This window comes from Octopus bimaculoides, chromosome 4, assembly GCF_001194135.2.
Source record: "Octopus bimaculoides isolate UCB-OBI-ISO-001 chromosome 4, ASM119413v2, whole genome shotgun sequence".
Classification (NCBI taxonomy): Eukaryota; Metazoa; Mollusca; class Cephalopoda; order Octopoda; family Octopodidae; genus Octopus; species Octopus bimaculoides.
The window spans coordinates 15,598,122-15,613,218 of record NC_068984.1 but is presented as its reverse complement, the minus strand read 5'-3'; the positions used below and the strand labels follow the sequence as shown (position 1 = coordinate 15,613,218).

The following is a 15,097-nucleotide window of genomic DNA, read 5'->3' as shown; positions in this document are numbered from 1 at the left end:
ATATATATATATATATAGATATATATGTGTGTGTATATATATATATATATATATATATATATATATATGAAATACACCAGTTTGAGCGTGGCCGTTGCCAGTGACTGGCCTTCGTGCGGGTGACACATAAAAGCACCCACTACACTCTCAGAGTGGTTGGCGTTAGGAAGGGCATCCAGCTGTAGAAACTCTGCCAAATCAGATTGGAGCCTGGTGTTGCCATCCGGTTTCACCAGTCCTCAGTCAAATCGTCCAACCCATGCTAGCATGGAAAGCGGACGTTAAACGATGATGGTGATGATGATGATGATGATGATGATGATATATATATATATATATATATGTACATATGTATCATCATCATCATCATCGTTGTTTAACATCTGCTTTCCATGCTAGCATGGGTTGGACAATTTCACTGAGGACTGGCGAACCAGATGGCTGAACCAAAGTGGCACACAACTCCACCAAATCAGTGACTTCAAGCACCTTGAGTCTGATGTTACTGCCAGTAAGAAAAACTTCCAAAAGTCTGACACAAGGGGAAAATGTCTACAACAGTCCCAGCAAGAATTGATATTTATAATACTATTTCCAGTAGCTACAGGAGATTATTGCCACAGAATCTTGCGTAGTTGAACTTCAGTGGCAGCATAAGAGATATTTTACATAAGTAATTCCTCTCATACAAATTCACAAATAGCTTAATCGGATATTCATATATTTATACTAAAAGTTTGATTTCTTACCTCACCACCATCACTTTTTTTTACTTTCAATTTTCCATGCTGCCATGAGTTAGATGAAACTTATTCAAAGTAAGTTTTTGATGTTAGACACTACTCTTGTCACTAACACCCACTTGTTTCTACCTAAGATATTTTCCATTCTACTGGCTCCCACACAGCTGTGGAACTATGAGAATGTAAATAATTCTTCTTTATTTTGGTACAAGGCCAGCAATTTTGAGGGGTGGGGAAGTCAATTAGACTGACCCTCAGTTCTCAACTGTTTCATATTTTATGAACCCCAAAAGGATGAATGGCAAAGATGACCTCAGTGGAATTTGAACTCAGAACGTAAAGATGGATGAAATGCTGCTAAGCGTTTTTGGCTGGTGTGTTCATGATTCCACCAATTTGCCACCTTAGGAAAATGTAAATAATATCACTATTTTATGTTCTGACAATGTTAATGAGGACATAGAGAATGAACATTCAAACACACACACACACATAACTAACAAGTTTCCATCTACCAGCTCTTTCCACAAAGCATTGGTTGGCCTGAGATTATAGTAGAAGGCACTTGTCCAAGATGCCATGCAGTAGGACTGAACCTAAAACCACCGTGTTGTGAATTGAACTTTATAACCATCAGCCATGCCAGCACCTATCAATGAATATTTATGCAATGCAATTCAAAAAAAAAAAAAAAAAAAAAGAACTTCTATATGATTGGTCAAACTATTAGAACCAGCAACCAAATCTCCATGAAATCCCACTGACCATCTTAAAAAGAGTGGAAAGACACATGAGATAATGAAATCTTAGATATCCTTAAAAATACTAGATGGTCATGGCTGGAATGCATTTGATAATAAGTTTGCACAATCAGTGTTGACTTAGGATTAAACAACAGCTAATCCAATTTTGTTGTATTTTGGGAGGGTCATTACATCAATAATAACACACACACAGGTTCGATTTCACTTCTTTATTATTATTCACTTGGTTAGATATCTAATCAACTAATCAATCATTTGTTTAATATGTTGAATATGTTTGTCCACCAAAGTTCTTTCGTTGCTATTCACAACCTTTCCAGTGACCTGAAACAATCAATTAGTTGATTAGATATCTTACCAATTGACTAATAATAAAAAAGTAGGATTGAACCTGTGCATGTGTTACTATTGTTAGCAAAATGAATCTCCCAAGACACGACAAAACTTGTTCCAACATGATTTCACATAAAGAATCTTGCAATCCAAATTAGCTAATCCAATATTTTATTACTGTGAAAGACTGTGAAAATGTTCTTTTCACACAGTTGCAGTCCTTGCGCAATTTAGTTCTGTATAATTAAATAAATATAACTCAATATTATTGAGCTGGCAGAAACGTTAGCATGCCAGGGGAAATGCTTAGTGGTATTTTGTCTATCTTTACGTTCTGAGTTGAAATTCTGCCGAGGTCATGTATATAAATACATGTATGTGTATTTAAGTATGAATGTATGCCTGTGTCTCCTTGTCTAGATATCGCATTATTATTATAAATGAACATTATTCATTTCCAATATGAATATTTCTATGAAACATGTCCGACCAATATTAGTTAGATTGGCAACAAGGTTCTCAGTTGTAGAAAATCTATCTCAATAAATTCCACCCAGGCAAGACTGGAAAAATGGACATTAAAATGATGAAGATTAATAAAGTACACAAAAGTTTCCACTATTTTTTACTAAATTTTTAACTCCAAATTGTAACTTTCATTTTTAACTTTCCATGCAAGATGCTCCAGTAATTATATATTTGATTGATATCCAATAAATCACAAAGTCAAGAGTACAAAGAACCACAGGCATAACTTACCTGTAATAGTAGTAATATTTTATAGTAATTATTTATTGTTCAAAGCTGAGTGATGAATTCACTAGTGCTGGTGATTTGAAAAAAATTTACCCTGTACACACTGTAAAGTGTTTGGTCTTAGGAAGGGCATCCAGCCATAGAAATCATACCAAAACTGACATTGGAGCATGACACAGTCTTTGGACCCATTGGATACTATTAAACCATCCAACTCATACCAGCATGGAATATGGACGTTAAATGATGATGACGATGATGATGATGATATGATCATTGTTTTAAGGTCTACTTTTTCCATCCTGGGTCTGAATTGGACAGGTTGGCTATCCATCTTGATGCCAGCTCTTGTTTTCAAGTAAAGTACTTTATTCCACTAGGCATTGTACATCAAAGTTCCAAATTGCAGGACATATTTTCTATGTAGGGCATAACTATCACCACTGCATAAGTGATGACATGCAAACACATGAAGAGACAAAAACACAATACAAGAGTACACAGCAAGCTTCCACACAGTTTCTATTTACTAGATTTCATTCACGAAGCATTAGTCAACCTGAGACTATAAGTAGAAGATATTTGCCCTTCAGTGGTATCAAACTCAAATAAACATGATTGTGAAGCAAACTTCTTAAACCACAAAAGCATAACTGCACCCCAATATTTATACAATATCATAAATATAATACCAGTGAAACCCTTTAACAATATCCGGAAGTAAAGCTTAACCTTTTAGAATTTAAATCAGCCATATCCAGCCAAAATATTCTACTAGTTTTATGTTCAAACTGGCCAGATCTGCCCTCTCACACCTACCCTACAATGTCATTGTAAACACAGACAATCACAACATTGAAATCTTGAAGTTACAAGATAGTGCATGATTAATTCAAAACAACGTGAATATATGCATTACATTTGCTAGAAAAATATGAATGCTAAAGACTTAAGAAAACATATTCAAGCCTTGTTTTAAAATAATTTAGGAGTTAAATCCCAGAGAGAGTATACATGTTTAACAGCCAAAGCACCTTGGTTTTGACCTAGTTGGGTCTTATCAGCTGCGACATAATGCTAGTTATAAGATATTCATCATCTGGTGATTCAGTGATAAGTCCACAAAAATAATTACAATAATAGAAACATGCAGAATGAGTTGTACATTACTGAAATGTGTTATTAAGCAACACAATCTCTCACTGTGATGTACAAAGTGATATTCTCAATAAAAAAATATGGAGGCATCTGGTTGCATGTGTGGATGCATGTGTGGATGCATGTGTGGTTGTTGTTTACTCCCTATGCAGAGTAGTCTGACCACCTCTTGTACTTGCACCTCAGATCTATCATGGTGTCTGGTGTAGCTTCTTAAACCAGACAATGTTTTGAAAAGACACCCACATAAGATTACATATCTGCTTAGGACCATCAAAAGCTGCAGTTAAGCTCTGATCTTTGTGTATCTTAAAATGTTATATTATTATGTTTTGATCTTTGTGGATCTTTCATGGCTCTGAAGATGACCAGGTCATCAGTTTTACACTTTTCAGATCTTGAGGCAGCTTACTGTGCCAATTTCAGCAAGAAATCCATGGTTACAATGGGGGCACATAATAGCAGAGTCGGGACTCAGTGGGAATCTTGCTTCCCATGCAGCCCTCCACTCTTTGACTTCTCTAACCATTTCTCATTCAGAGCATTGTACTGCAGAGTACACAGTACTACACCACAGTGAGCCATCTTGAACAAGATGTTCCCAAGTAGACTGCTCTCAGTTACACTTTTTCAATGTCATCTTGAACACGTTTTTGTATCTCTTCTTTCGTCCACCACATGACTCAGACTCAACTGCTACTTCACCAATGATTTGTTTCGGGAATCTGGCATCAGGTATGCACACTATATGTCCACTCCACTACAGTTAGAATTTGCTTAGAAAAGCATACAAGCTTGACATATTAATTCTTTTAAGCACAAATGTATTGGGAATTTTATCCTGTCACCTGAAGAATTGTCCACAAGAATTGTTGGGTGAAAGTGGTTGAGCTTTTTGGTATGCCTTTGGTAAACTTTTCTTCTTTTATTATTCTTTTACTAGTTTCAGTCATTTGTCAGCAGCCATGCTGGAGTACTGCCATTAGTCAAGCAAATTGACTCCAAGACATTTTCTTTCTAAGCCTAGTACTTATTCTATTGGTCTCTTTTGTCAAACTGTTAAGTTACGGGGACATATACACACCAACATCAGTTGTCAAGCAATGGTGGGGGGACAAATACAGACACACAAATATATTCATGTACATACATACATACATATATATATATATATATATATATATATATATATATATATGACGGGCTTCTTTCAGAGGTGTCATGCAGTGGGACTGAACCCAGAACCATGTGGTTGGGAAGCAAGCTTCTTACCACACAGCCACTCCTGTGCCTATGACTGTCCAAGTTTCACAACCATAATGTAGTGTAGTCCCATAACAGCTTTGTCTGTCAAGTTTTATTTTTAAAGTCAGACAAACCTTGTGATGAAGACAGGCCATAGTTAGAAGGGGACAAGGTGGTGGGGGAAGAGAGCGGAGAGATAAAAGACATTATAGCAAAAGCAGTGACTTATGAGGATATTTTGATAGCATTTTCAAGAGTCAACTTTTTAAATACTACTATTGGTTATGTTCATCCCCTAAACAATCCAAATTGGATTCTGATTAAAAGAAACCTAGGGGTAATAGTCCAGAGGTCAAGTGCTATATTATTATAAAGAGTTTGAAAGAAAACAATAGTTAATACGCATGCTGTCCAGAAACAGAAGATAACAAGATAACGCAAATAAATGTGGCCGCGGATTAGAAAGTTAGAATTCATGACACTGTAAAAGAGCTTATCTAATCAGCTGTTTTGTTAGGGTGACATCATTCTTTTCATTGTTCAGTGATAAATGGAATCCAAAATCTACTATGGAAATTTCCACACACACACATACATACACACACACATATACACACTCAAGCAATGATATTAATGCTATAAGAATAATGGTTGTTTTCAATGGTTTCTGCTATTGGAAATATGTTACAAATTTAAAGAGGAATGGTATTATCAATTGAATTAACCCCAGTAAATGATTGATATTTATTTTATCAAGCCCTGAAAAGAATTTGAACTTCAAACATAGGAGAAAAATGTAATACTGTTAGGCATTGAGTCCATTGTTGCCACTGCATAACCATTGTTAGCCAATATTAAAACTAAAACCTCTCCTTTCCTCTATGAGCCTCTATATGGTCATTCAACCAGCAGGAAATAGCAACTAAATCTCTATCAAATTATGCCCTGCCAACTTAGAACATATTAGACAATGTTGTTATGAATACACTATCATCATCACCATTAACTCCTGTACATTACTGTCTTAAGTCCTAGGACTCACAGAGCTGGCATCTAAGTAACCAAAATTACAACATTCCCCCCCTGAGGTCGCTAGCCCATTGCAAGATTACAATTCATTTACAGCTGAGTGGACTGAAGCAATGTGAAATGAAGTGTTTTGCTCAAGAACACAATGCTCCACCCAGTCCAGGAATCAAACTCACAACCTTGAGATCATGAATGCAACATCCTAATCACTAAGCCATGCACATTTACTCTGCCTGTGGAAAAAGAAAAAAAAGAAAAGAAAAAAGAAAAGAAAAAGCAGGATGGTCACAACTGGAATGCCTTTGTTCTTAGGTTTGCCTGGTAAGAGTTTATTTGAGTGAATACAACAATAACAACGATCATGTCAGAAGGTCAGATATGATGCCCACTAACATGGTACATCTGGGTATAAGGATGAAACCATGCGATCCCTAGACCTCATTTAGGAAGGACTGAACTCACAACAGTAGTTTTACACTACTGCACTTTGCTTACAATCATGGTACCTCTTTATAACTCGATGGACTGAGGTGCTTATAAGTAAATTCCTGATTGGCCAGTCACTGTTGTTAATTAAACCAGAAGTGGACTTACACTATAAGCACAGGCATGGCTGCGTGATTAACAGTTCACTTTGCAGCATATGGTTTCAAGTTCAGTCCCACCACACAGCATATCACCTTGGGCAAGTGTTTTCTTGCTCAAAGTAACATGCAGATCAATCCAACGATCATGTTGTTTCTAAAAAGTATTGTCAAATTTTTCTACCAAATTAATGACAAGAAAATAAGTTTATTGTCCCGTGAGTGGAATTTGTAAGGTTTTAAAAACATATTTGAAATATAAAAAAACATCCCCAATGCTTTAGAATGTCTGCTTTTCTCATTTTATCAACACAGGAAATAAAAATAATCAGCAATTCTGCTTTATATTTGTTTCTTAATAGTGAAATCATCATCACCATCATCATTGTGTTAAAAATTGTTTCATATTTGCAAGGGTCCAGTTTCCCATGCTTGCAAGGGTCCACTTTTTCATGCTTGCATGGGTCAGACAGAGTTTATTGGAACAGATCTTCTGTGGCTAGATGCTCTTCCCATTCATTCATTCAGGATGGTTCTGTGACAGTTTGTGAGACAAGCAAAGTTTTTCAGTTGTTAAAACTGAGATTAAACCAACTGTCTGAAATCAAGACATTGCAGTTACTAGCTATCATAGCATTATCTATTTTGCTACATTAAAGTAATGTCTGAATTAATTTTATTTCAAACTTACCTGAATAAATTTCAACATTGATGGGTCTGGATCACTGGCCCAAATATTTGAAGGTTGAACAATACCTGTTTGGGGTAGAAAAAGTTAATATTGGAATGTACTGAAACCTCGAATAAATTTTGCATCACTTTCTTTATTAAAAAAATGTTCAACATAAAATTCTACAAAGCCTTTGTTATTTTAACATCCAATTTTATACACTAATACATATACATTTAGTTATCTGGATCTCACGGTAGCTCGTCAGTGAAGACCAGTAGTCTCAGGTCAGACCTATCCTTTACTTTCAAGATTTCCAATAGATACCTTCTACAATAAACTCCCAACACTTATCAATACTAATTCAAACATCTAGCTTAAATACATAAATCAAAATCTCTGAAACTCATCCATTTTTTTTTTACCAACTTTCTTTAAAATAGAGTTCATTTGATTCACTTGTTGCACCTTCTTCATCTCAAGTCATATAAATCTTCTGCACTCGTCATCATTGTTTTAATGCTCACTTTTCAATGTTTGCATGAATCAAACACTCATCACCGATATTTTTCTTCTACTGAGCATTAAACATACGATATATGACCTTTACAGTTAGAGAAACTTTTTGACACCAAAACAGGTAACAACTTCCTAAATGTTTCCACCTAATTCTTAGCAACAACACTTTGACTATAACTATTTCTATTAATTACATCACTAAGGTGGTTAGCTGGCAGAATCGTTAGCACACCAGGCGAAATGCTTAGCGGTATTTCGTCTGATGCTACATTCTGAGTTCAAATTCCGCTGAGGTTGACTTTGCCTTTCATCTTTTCAGGGTCGATAAATAAAGTACCAGTTATGTACTGAGGTCAATGTAATTGACTTAATCCCCTTATCTGTCCTTGTTTGTCCCCTCTATGTTTAGTCCCTTGTGGGCAATAAAGAAATAAGAATCGTTAGCACACCCGACATTTCGTCCATCTTTATGTTCTGAGTTCAAATTCCACTGAGGCCAACTATGCATTTCAGCCTTTCAGGCTGAATAAAATAAGTACCAGTTAAACTCTAGGGGTTGATGTAATCAACTTACCCCATACCAATCCCGAAATTGCTGACCTTGTGCCAAAATTTGAAATCAATATTAATTATTACATCACCTAACAGCAGAGACATGTTAGTCGGTCCATGGTTGCTCATGCTATCAACTAAACTGACACATTAAAATATCTGTCTTGGTCTTCAACAGTGAAAGTTCTGCTCCTGCTTTCTACATGATAACAAAATTGAATGCAAAGTTGAAAAATAAATACAACCATTTTTAGAAAACATTGCTTCACGTGAGCTACAATTTTATAGAATTCTAAATGTCATGAAAAGCTTGACACTAATGAAAATAAAAGAATCAATAAAAAAATATATATTCAAGCATAAATCGTTTAGGACAAAATTTAGAGACATCAAATTCCTCATTGAATCCAGTGTCTCACATAAGCACTTTTAGAATAACCTCAGATATGTACTGAAGCACTCTCACAGGCCATTCCTTCATTACTTAGCCTATTCAATGCACACAAAACCAAAAAATGGGAGTTTCCAAAGACCTTCTTTGAAATTGATAAATGAAAAGTAGCATTTAATTCTTTATTGCCCACAAGGGGTTACACATAGAGGGGACAAACAAAGACAGACCAAGGGACTAAGTCGATTACATCGACCCCAGTGCGTAACTGGTACTTATTTAATCGACCCCAAAAGGATGAAAGGCAAAGTCTACCTCGGCGGACTTTGAACTCAGAATGTAGCGACAGACAAAATACTGTTAAGCATTGCGCCTGGCATGCTGACGATTCTGCCAGCTCGCCGCCTACTGAAAAGTAGCATTGATTGATCTCAGTTAACAACTTCAAAACTTTAAGAATTTCACCAAAGATACAACTTCTATGATTCCATATACCTGAACAAATCCAAACTGTAACTTAGCCAAGGTATCTATGTCCACTCCTACGTTTTCTGGTGAGTTATAGTGCACTTGAGCACTGTATACAATAATTTCGCTATTATTCTTTCAGATCTTCATAATTTTCAAAATTAATTGAAACAAAGGCAATGTATTTTAACAGAAATATGGTAACAAAAGGGTTAAAATGATCTAATTTAAAATCTTTCATCAAGATTTCATGATAATTTTATGATCTCAACAATGGCTTAATAACAAAAGTTATTTTACAAAATTCTTCATAACTTTCAAAATTAATTGAAACAAAACCACAGAAATATGGTAACAAATGGGTTAATCCAGCGGGTAATTAAATATAAGCAACTCTTAATTAGCCAGTGGATAATTATTTACTGTTTTTCTTGTGGCTTGGTTACATGTCGTCTTCCTTGGCCTATTTTTTACTGAGTATTAATTCTTTATTATTCCATGGCACATCTTCACTTATCTGTCATCAGTTCTTTACCGAGCTTACACCCCATTCTTACTTATTCATGTGAACCTCGTGCACATGCTATAGTGACATGCTTCAGAAGGTAACTTTTATACACAAAGGGTGATATATAGGTGTACAGCAAGGTAAAGAACCGATGGAATATAGTTAAAGATGTGCTACAGAATGAATAATGAAGAAGAAACGCTCAGTAAAAAAATAGGTCAAGGATGATTAAATATGACAGGATTTAAAAATGCTGCACAGAAAACATAACCAATCTTTACATGATGATGATGATGGTGGTGCTGGTGAATATTCCAAGACAATAATGATAAAACACTATACAAAATACATATAAACAAAACAACTGAATTATAAATACACTTAATCTATGAAAAACAATAGTTAAAAATGTAAAGGTTACAAACAAGTTCAATATTAAATTAGTTTAAATATGTCACAAATGTCACAGGCAAAGGTCCATAGAGGAAGAGAAGTGTACGGGGGGAGAATCCTACAAATTTCTCTATAATTGACTACAGGATGTAATTGTGCGTGTGTGTGTGTGTTTGTGAAGGAAAGAAGATATTCTGGAGATGTTGAGGCTTGAATTAAATACAAACATTTGCTGTCAACAACCTAAAAAGCTAACCTAATTTTAGTCTTTGCAAGAAGACTCTCTGCAATAAAATAGATTTTTATTTTGTTTTCCAAAGATGTCATGAAATATAGAAATACTATTTTACCAACAGTCAGTTCTACTATTCTACTAGTGAAGATGCATGGCCTGATTGTCAGGGTGTTGTACCCACAATCATAAGATTGTAGTTTCAATTCCCAGACTGAGCAGTATGTGTTCTTGAACAAAACACTCCATTTTACATTGTTCTGGTTCACTCGGCTATAAATGAGTAACTCTGCAATAGAATGGCATCCTATCCAGGGGAATGTTGTTATCTCAATCATTTATATGGCATAGAAATCAGGCAACTGGCCCTATGATTCCCAGAACTTCAGTCAGTAATTCCTAGGGGTTGATGATGGTGACGAGTTCTGCTATGAATTAGAATGTAAAACTATAAAAATAGTTTAGCAGATATATTTTGAAATTGCTATTTTTACTGAAATTTGTTTCCATTTGTGTCTCTTGCGAAAACCGAATGCATTCATTTCATGTGTTTTACACAAGCATGGCCATGTGGAAAAGATGTTAACTTCCCCTTCCCAACCATAGCTTTCCAGGTCCTGTTCCAAAGTGCAGCACCTTGGGTAAGTCCCTTCTACAATTCTACAGTAGCCCCAGGCAAACAGCAAGGCATCTGTTCTTGTCCTTCTGTCATACTTTAGCCTTCCAACACCTGATACAATACCATCTCCTTCAATTCTACTCTCTCACAAGGTCAAGGGGGTCTTGCCTTGCAAATTACTTGGTGACCTCACTAGTGCTGGTGCCACATAAAAAGCACCAAATACACTCTGTAAAGTGGTTGGTGTTAAGAAGGGCATTTGGCTTTAGAGACTATTTTGAAGCAGACTTTGGAGCTCAACGCAGTCCTATGGCCCATTAGACCCTCTTGAACCATCAAGCCCATGCCAGCAGGGAACACAGATGTTAAATGATGATGATGATGATGAAACTGAAAGAAGTCCATCATGTCTGATGCAAGCAGAACAACTGAAACAATATTTGCAATAAAAGTAATTAAGACATCATCAGATGGATATTACTAAGATGAATAACTGTTTAGTAAATTCATAAGGAAACTAGGCACATTGCTGTTGTTTAACCCCAGATTAACATAGGCCAAGTAGAACTATGAGTAAAGGCATTCCAGGTGTGACCACCTTGTCTTTTTTCAGCAATATTGCATACAGGACCCCATCTTGCAAAATGGTAGTGTGTGATTTAAGGAAGGTTTTGACAGCTATTTCTAGCAGGGGTTCTCTTGTTAGCTTAGAGCTAAGTCTGTGCTTTAAATACCTAAATAAAGACAGAGAGACAGGACAATTGTGTTGTGTATGCATTATATCATTTGATAGGGGTCGGAAAAAAAAAACAATAGCCATAGAAACCTTACGTATTGAAAGATAATCTTTATTGACTTCTCATTAAATATGCTTCGAATCTTTTTTTTTTTTTTTAAGCTTTTTTTCTTCTAGAATAGTCTTCAAATATATTCTGTGCCAGAACAATGATTTAACAGTCAAGCAATAGTTAGCTAATAATTAACCAGTTGTTTTGAAGATTATGGTTACAAGTTTTTAATCATACTCATCTCAAATTAACAGCTGGGATCAACAGACAATCAGTATGATTATCAGAAAAATGTGATAAGTAATTTTTAGAACTCTGTGTATTCCTGTACATCTAAAGGGAATCTGAGTGGAAGGTTCATATTATAATAGTCTGAGTTTCATTTCGTTGAAATCAACAGTTGTGTAGGTCACAGAGTACATACAACAGTAAGTTTGTTGATATAATATTTAGTTAGATCATGTAAATACAAAATAAACAAACACTCCTGTTTTTTTTGTTGTTTTTTGGCTTTATAAATGTGTATGAAAATAAACTACATCCAACATACTGAATCTAATAATATAGTTACTCGTTTATTAATCTGTTAGTGCAGGTAGATGTTAACTAGTGCAGCAACACCCTTATTGACTGTTACAACAAAGGCAAGAGAAAGGAAACTTTGGCATGAAACTAATGGACCAAGTCTTGAAAATGGTTGAGAGTATAAAACATTTGGTAAATTTGGAGAAGATGCAGTTTAGGGCTTGTGATGAGACCACTGCAAAAGAAGCTCAAAGTCACATTTCTATATTACATAACTTCACTGGAGAAAAACTGCAACACCATTCAAGCCATGAACAAGACAAACATTTGTCGTGAGAAATTTAATGTAGGGACAGGTGTTGACTAGGGTTCTGTATTCAGACCCTTACTATTCATTACTCTTCTTGAGGCAATAACAGAAGAGTTTGAAATGGAATGCCCTAATGAAAATTTATATACTGATAACCTGGTTCTCGTTACTGAATCAAAGTGTAGCAGAAGATTCTACCAAACTAAAAATATAATCTTGAATCCAAAGGCCTTAAGGTCAATATGGCAAAGACCAGAGTTCTAATTAATAACAAAGACTATATGCCATTTGAGAAACTTATTTAACATGTAACAAGGAATATATGGGAACTTGATAGCGTTCAGCCAATCTCTCTGCAATCAAACTACAAAGAAGGGTACAGTGGATGAAGTAATCCTAGACATTCACAAAACATCTGAAAGATCCATGTCAGTGTAAAGAATTAAGAGTCTGTGAAGGGTGATCAGAATTGTAAAATATAAAAATGAGCAGAGAGAGGGTGAGTAGAAATATATAGAAGTTTGAGGTGGGGCACTAGAAGTCTGAGGGGAGTAACAGAGGAAGGAAATAAATAGAAGAGTGAGCAAATGCACCAAACTGCATGCAACATATATAACTAAGCAACTTGTATACACACACATATATATAACTATATAATAATTTCTACTCTAGGCACAAGGCCTGACATTTTGGGGAAGGGGCCAGTTGATTAGATCAACCCCAGTACACAACTGGTGCATAATTTATCGACCGCGAAAGGATGAAAGGGAAAGTTGACCTCAGCGGAATTTGAACTCAGAACATAAAGACAGACGAAATACTGCTAAGCATTTTTCCCAGTGTGCCAACATTTCAGCCAGCTTGCTGCTTTATATAATTATATAATGGGATTTAAATGTAAATCACATGACAAATAACCAGTATTAGAACTCCATGTGTGTTCATGTATATCCAAAGAGAAGTGGGGGTGGGGAGGAATCATACAGTCTGAGTTGGTTGGAATCTACAGTTGTGTGTGTCACAGAGTACATACACAAAGCATCAGGAAAGTGTGTTTATATAACATTTAGATACAGCATCTAAACATCATATAAAAGAAACTCTCCTCTTTTGTTTTGCTTTGCTTTCTATATATCTAGGGTCCGGCAAAATGATCTGACACATTTGTAGGTTTAATAAAAGGCAAATAAATTAAAGTTACAAAAAAGTTTTTTTCATTTTTGAAAGGTACATATAATGCCATTTTGTTTTGTTTTGTTTTGTTTCATTTTATTTTTATCTGTGTGCCACAGTGAATAAGCAAAACTTCAGATACTGGGCCAAAAACAACCCTCGTGAGTTGCATGAACGCCCTTTGCATTCTCGGGTGACTGTGTGGTGTGCGGTATCAGAATTCGGTATATGGGGTCCGTACTTCTTTGAAGAAGACAACGTTATAGTGGCTGTGAACTCTGATCGATATTGTGAGATGCTAGAGAATTTTCTCAGACCCAAATTGAATATGCTCCACGATACGGAAAATGTTTGGTTTCAACAGGATGGGGCAACAGCCTACACTTCTCGACGTGCGATGGGAATTTTGAGGGAGATGTTTCCTGGTCATTTAATCTCATTGGGTGGTGACATCGGTTGGCCCACCCGATCACCTGATTTAAATCCTTGCAATTTTTTCCTCTGGGGATACCTCAAGTCAAAGGTATACATTAATCGCCCTCAATCTATTGAACAACTTAAAGATGCCATTCGTCAAGAAATTGCTGCCATTCCTCATGAAATGATCCGCCGAGTTATGGACAACTTTCATGAACGCCTTCGACAGTGTGTGGACAATGACGGCTCTCATTTGACTGATTTAATTTTTAAAACCAAATGAAACAAAATGGCATTATATGTACTTTTCAAAAATAAATTATTTTTTTTTTGTTTCTTTACTTTTTTTATATTTTTTTAAATCCAAAAATGTGTCAGATCATTTTGCCGGACCCTGTATGTGCATGTGTGCATGTGTGTGTGTGCAGACACATAAATGCACAACATAATGCAAGCAAATACAAATCACGTAACAACAAAAATAGTTTAAGAGTGTGAGAAGGGGAAGGGGATGAGGGTAAAAGGTAGAATCAGAGGAAACTGGGGTTGCATATAAAGGTGCTGAGGAGCAGAAGTGCCCAGATTAAAAATAAGGCACTGCTCCTTGTATTTGCAGATCACATGTGAGCCAAAGTATTGGAGGACACCATAGACTGATAGATGATCAAAGAAATGACCAGATGAGTTTGAAACACCCCAGGTATTGTTAAACATGTCTAGCAAATGCTCACAGAATCTATCTCCCAAATGGTAACCCATTTCACCTAAGTACTGTGTACCACAGAGCTTGCTATTGGATCTAGAACTGCTCAATTGTGCTCCATGGCAGACGAAGGGACATGTAAGGTACCAAGAGTAGGGAGCACATGGATATGTCAAGTTAGAGTGTATCTAACAGTGATGAGAATTCCTAACTAAAT

The 15,097-nt window shown here is 35.8% G+C and overlaps 1 protein-coding gene across 2 annotated transcripts in view; it reads right to left on the bottom strand.

Moving 5' to 3' along the window:
- The window catches only part of LOC106877093 (pyrroline-5-carboxylate reductase 2), a 42,257-nt gene that overhangs the window by 10,845 nt on the left and 16,315 nt on the right, over nt 1-15,097 (bottom strand). For both annotated transcript variants that reach the window (XM_014925894.2, XM_014925888.2), the window contains exon 2: nt 7,304-7,368. In XM_014925894.2, the coding sequence (XP_014781380.1) occupies nt 7,304-7,321 (18 nt within the window). In that variant the 5' untranslated portion in view covers nt 7,322-7,368. The remainder of the gene's footprint in view (nt 1-7,303; nt 7,369-15,097) is intronic.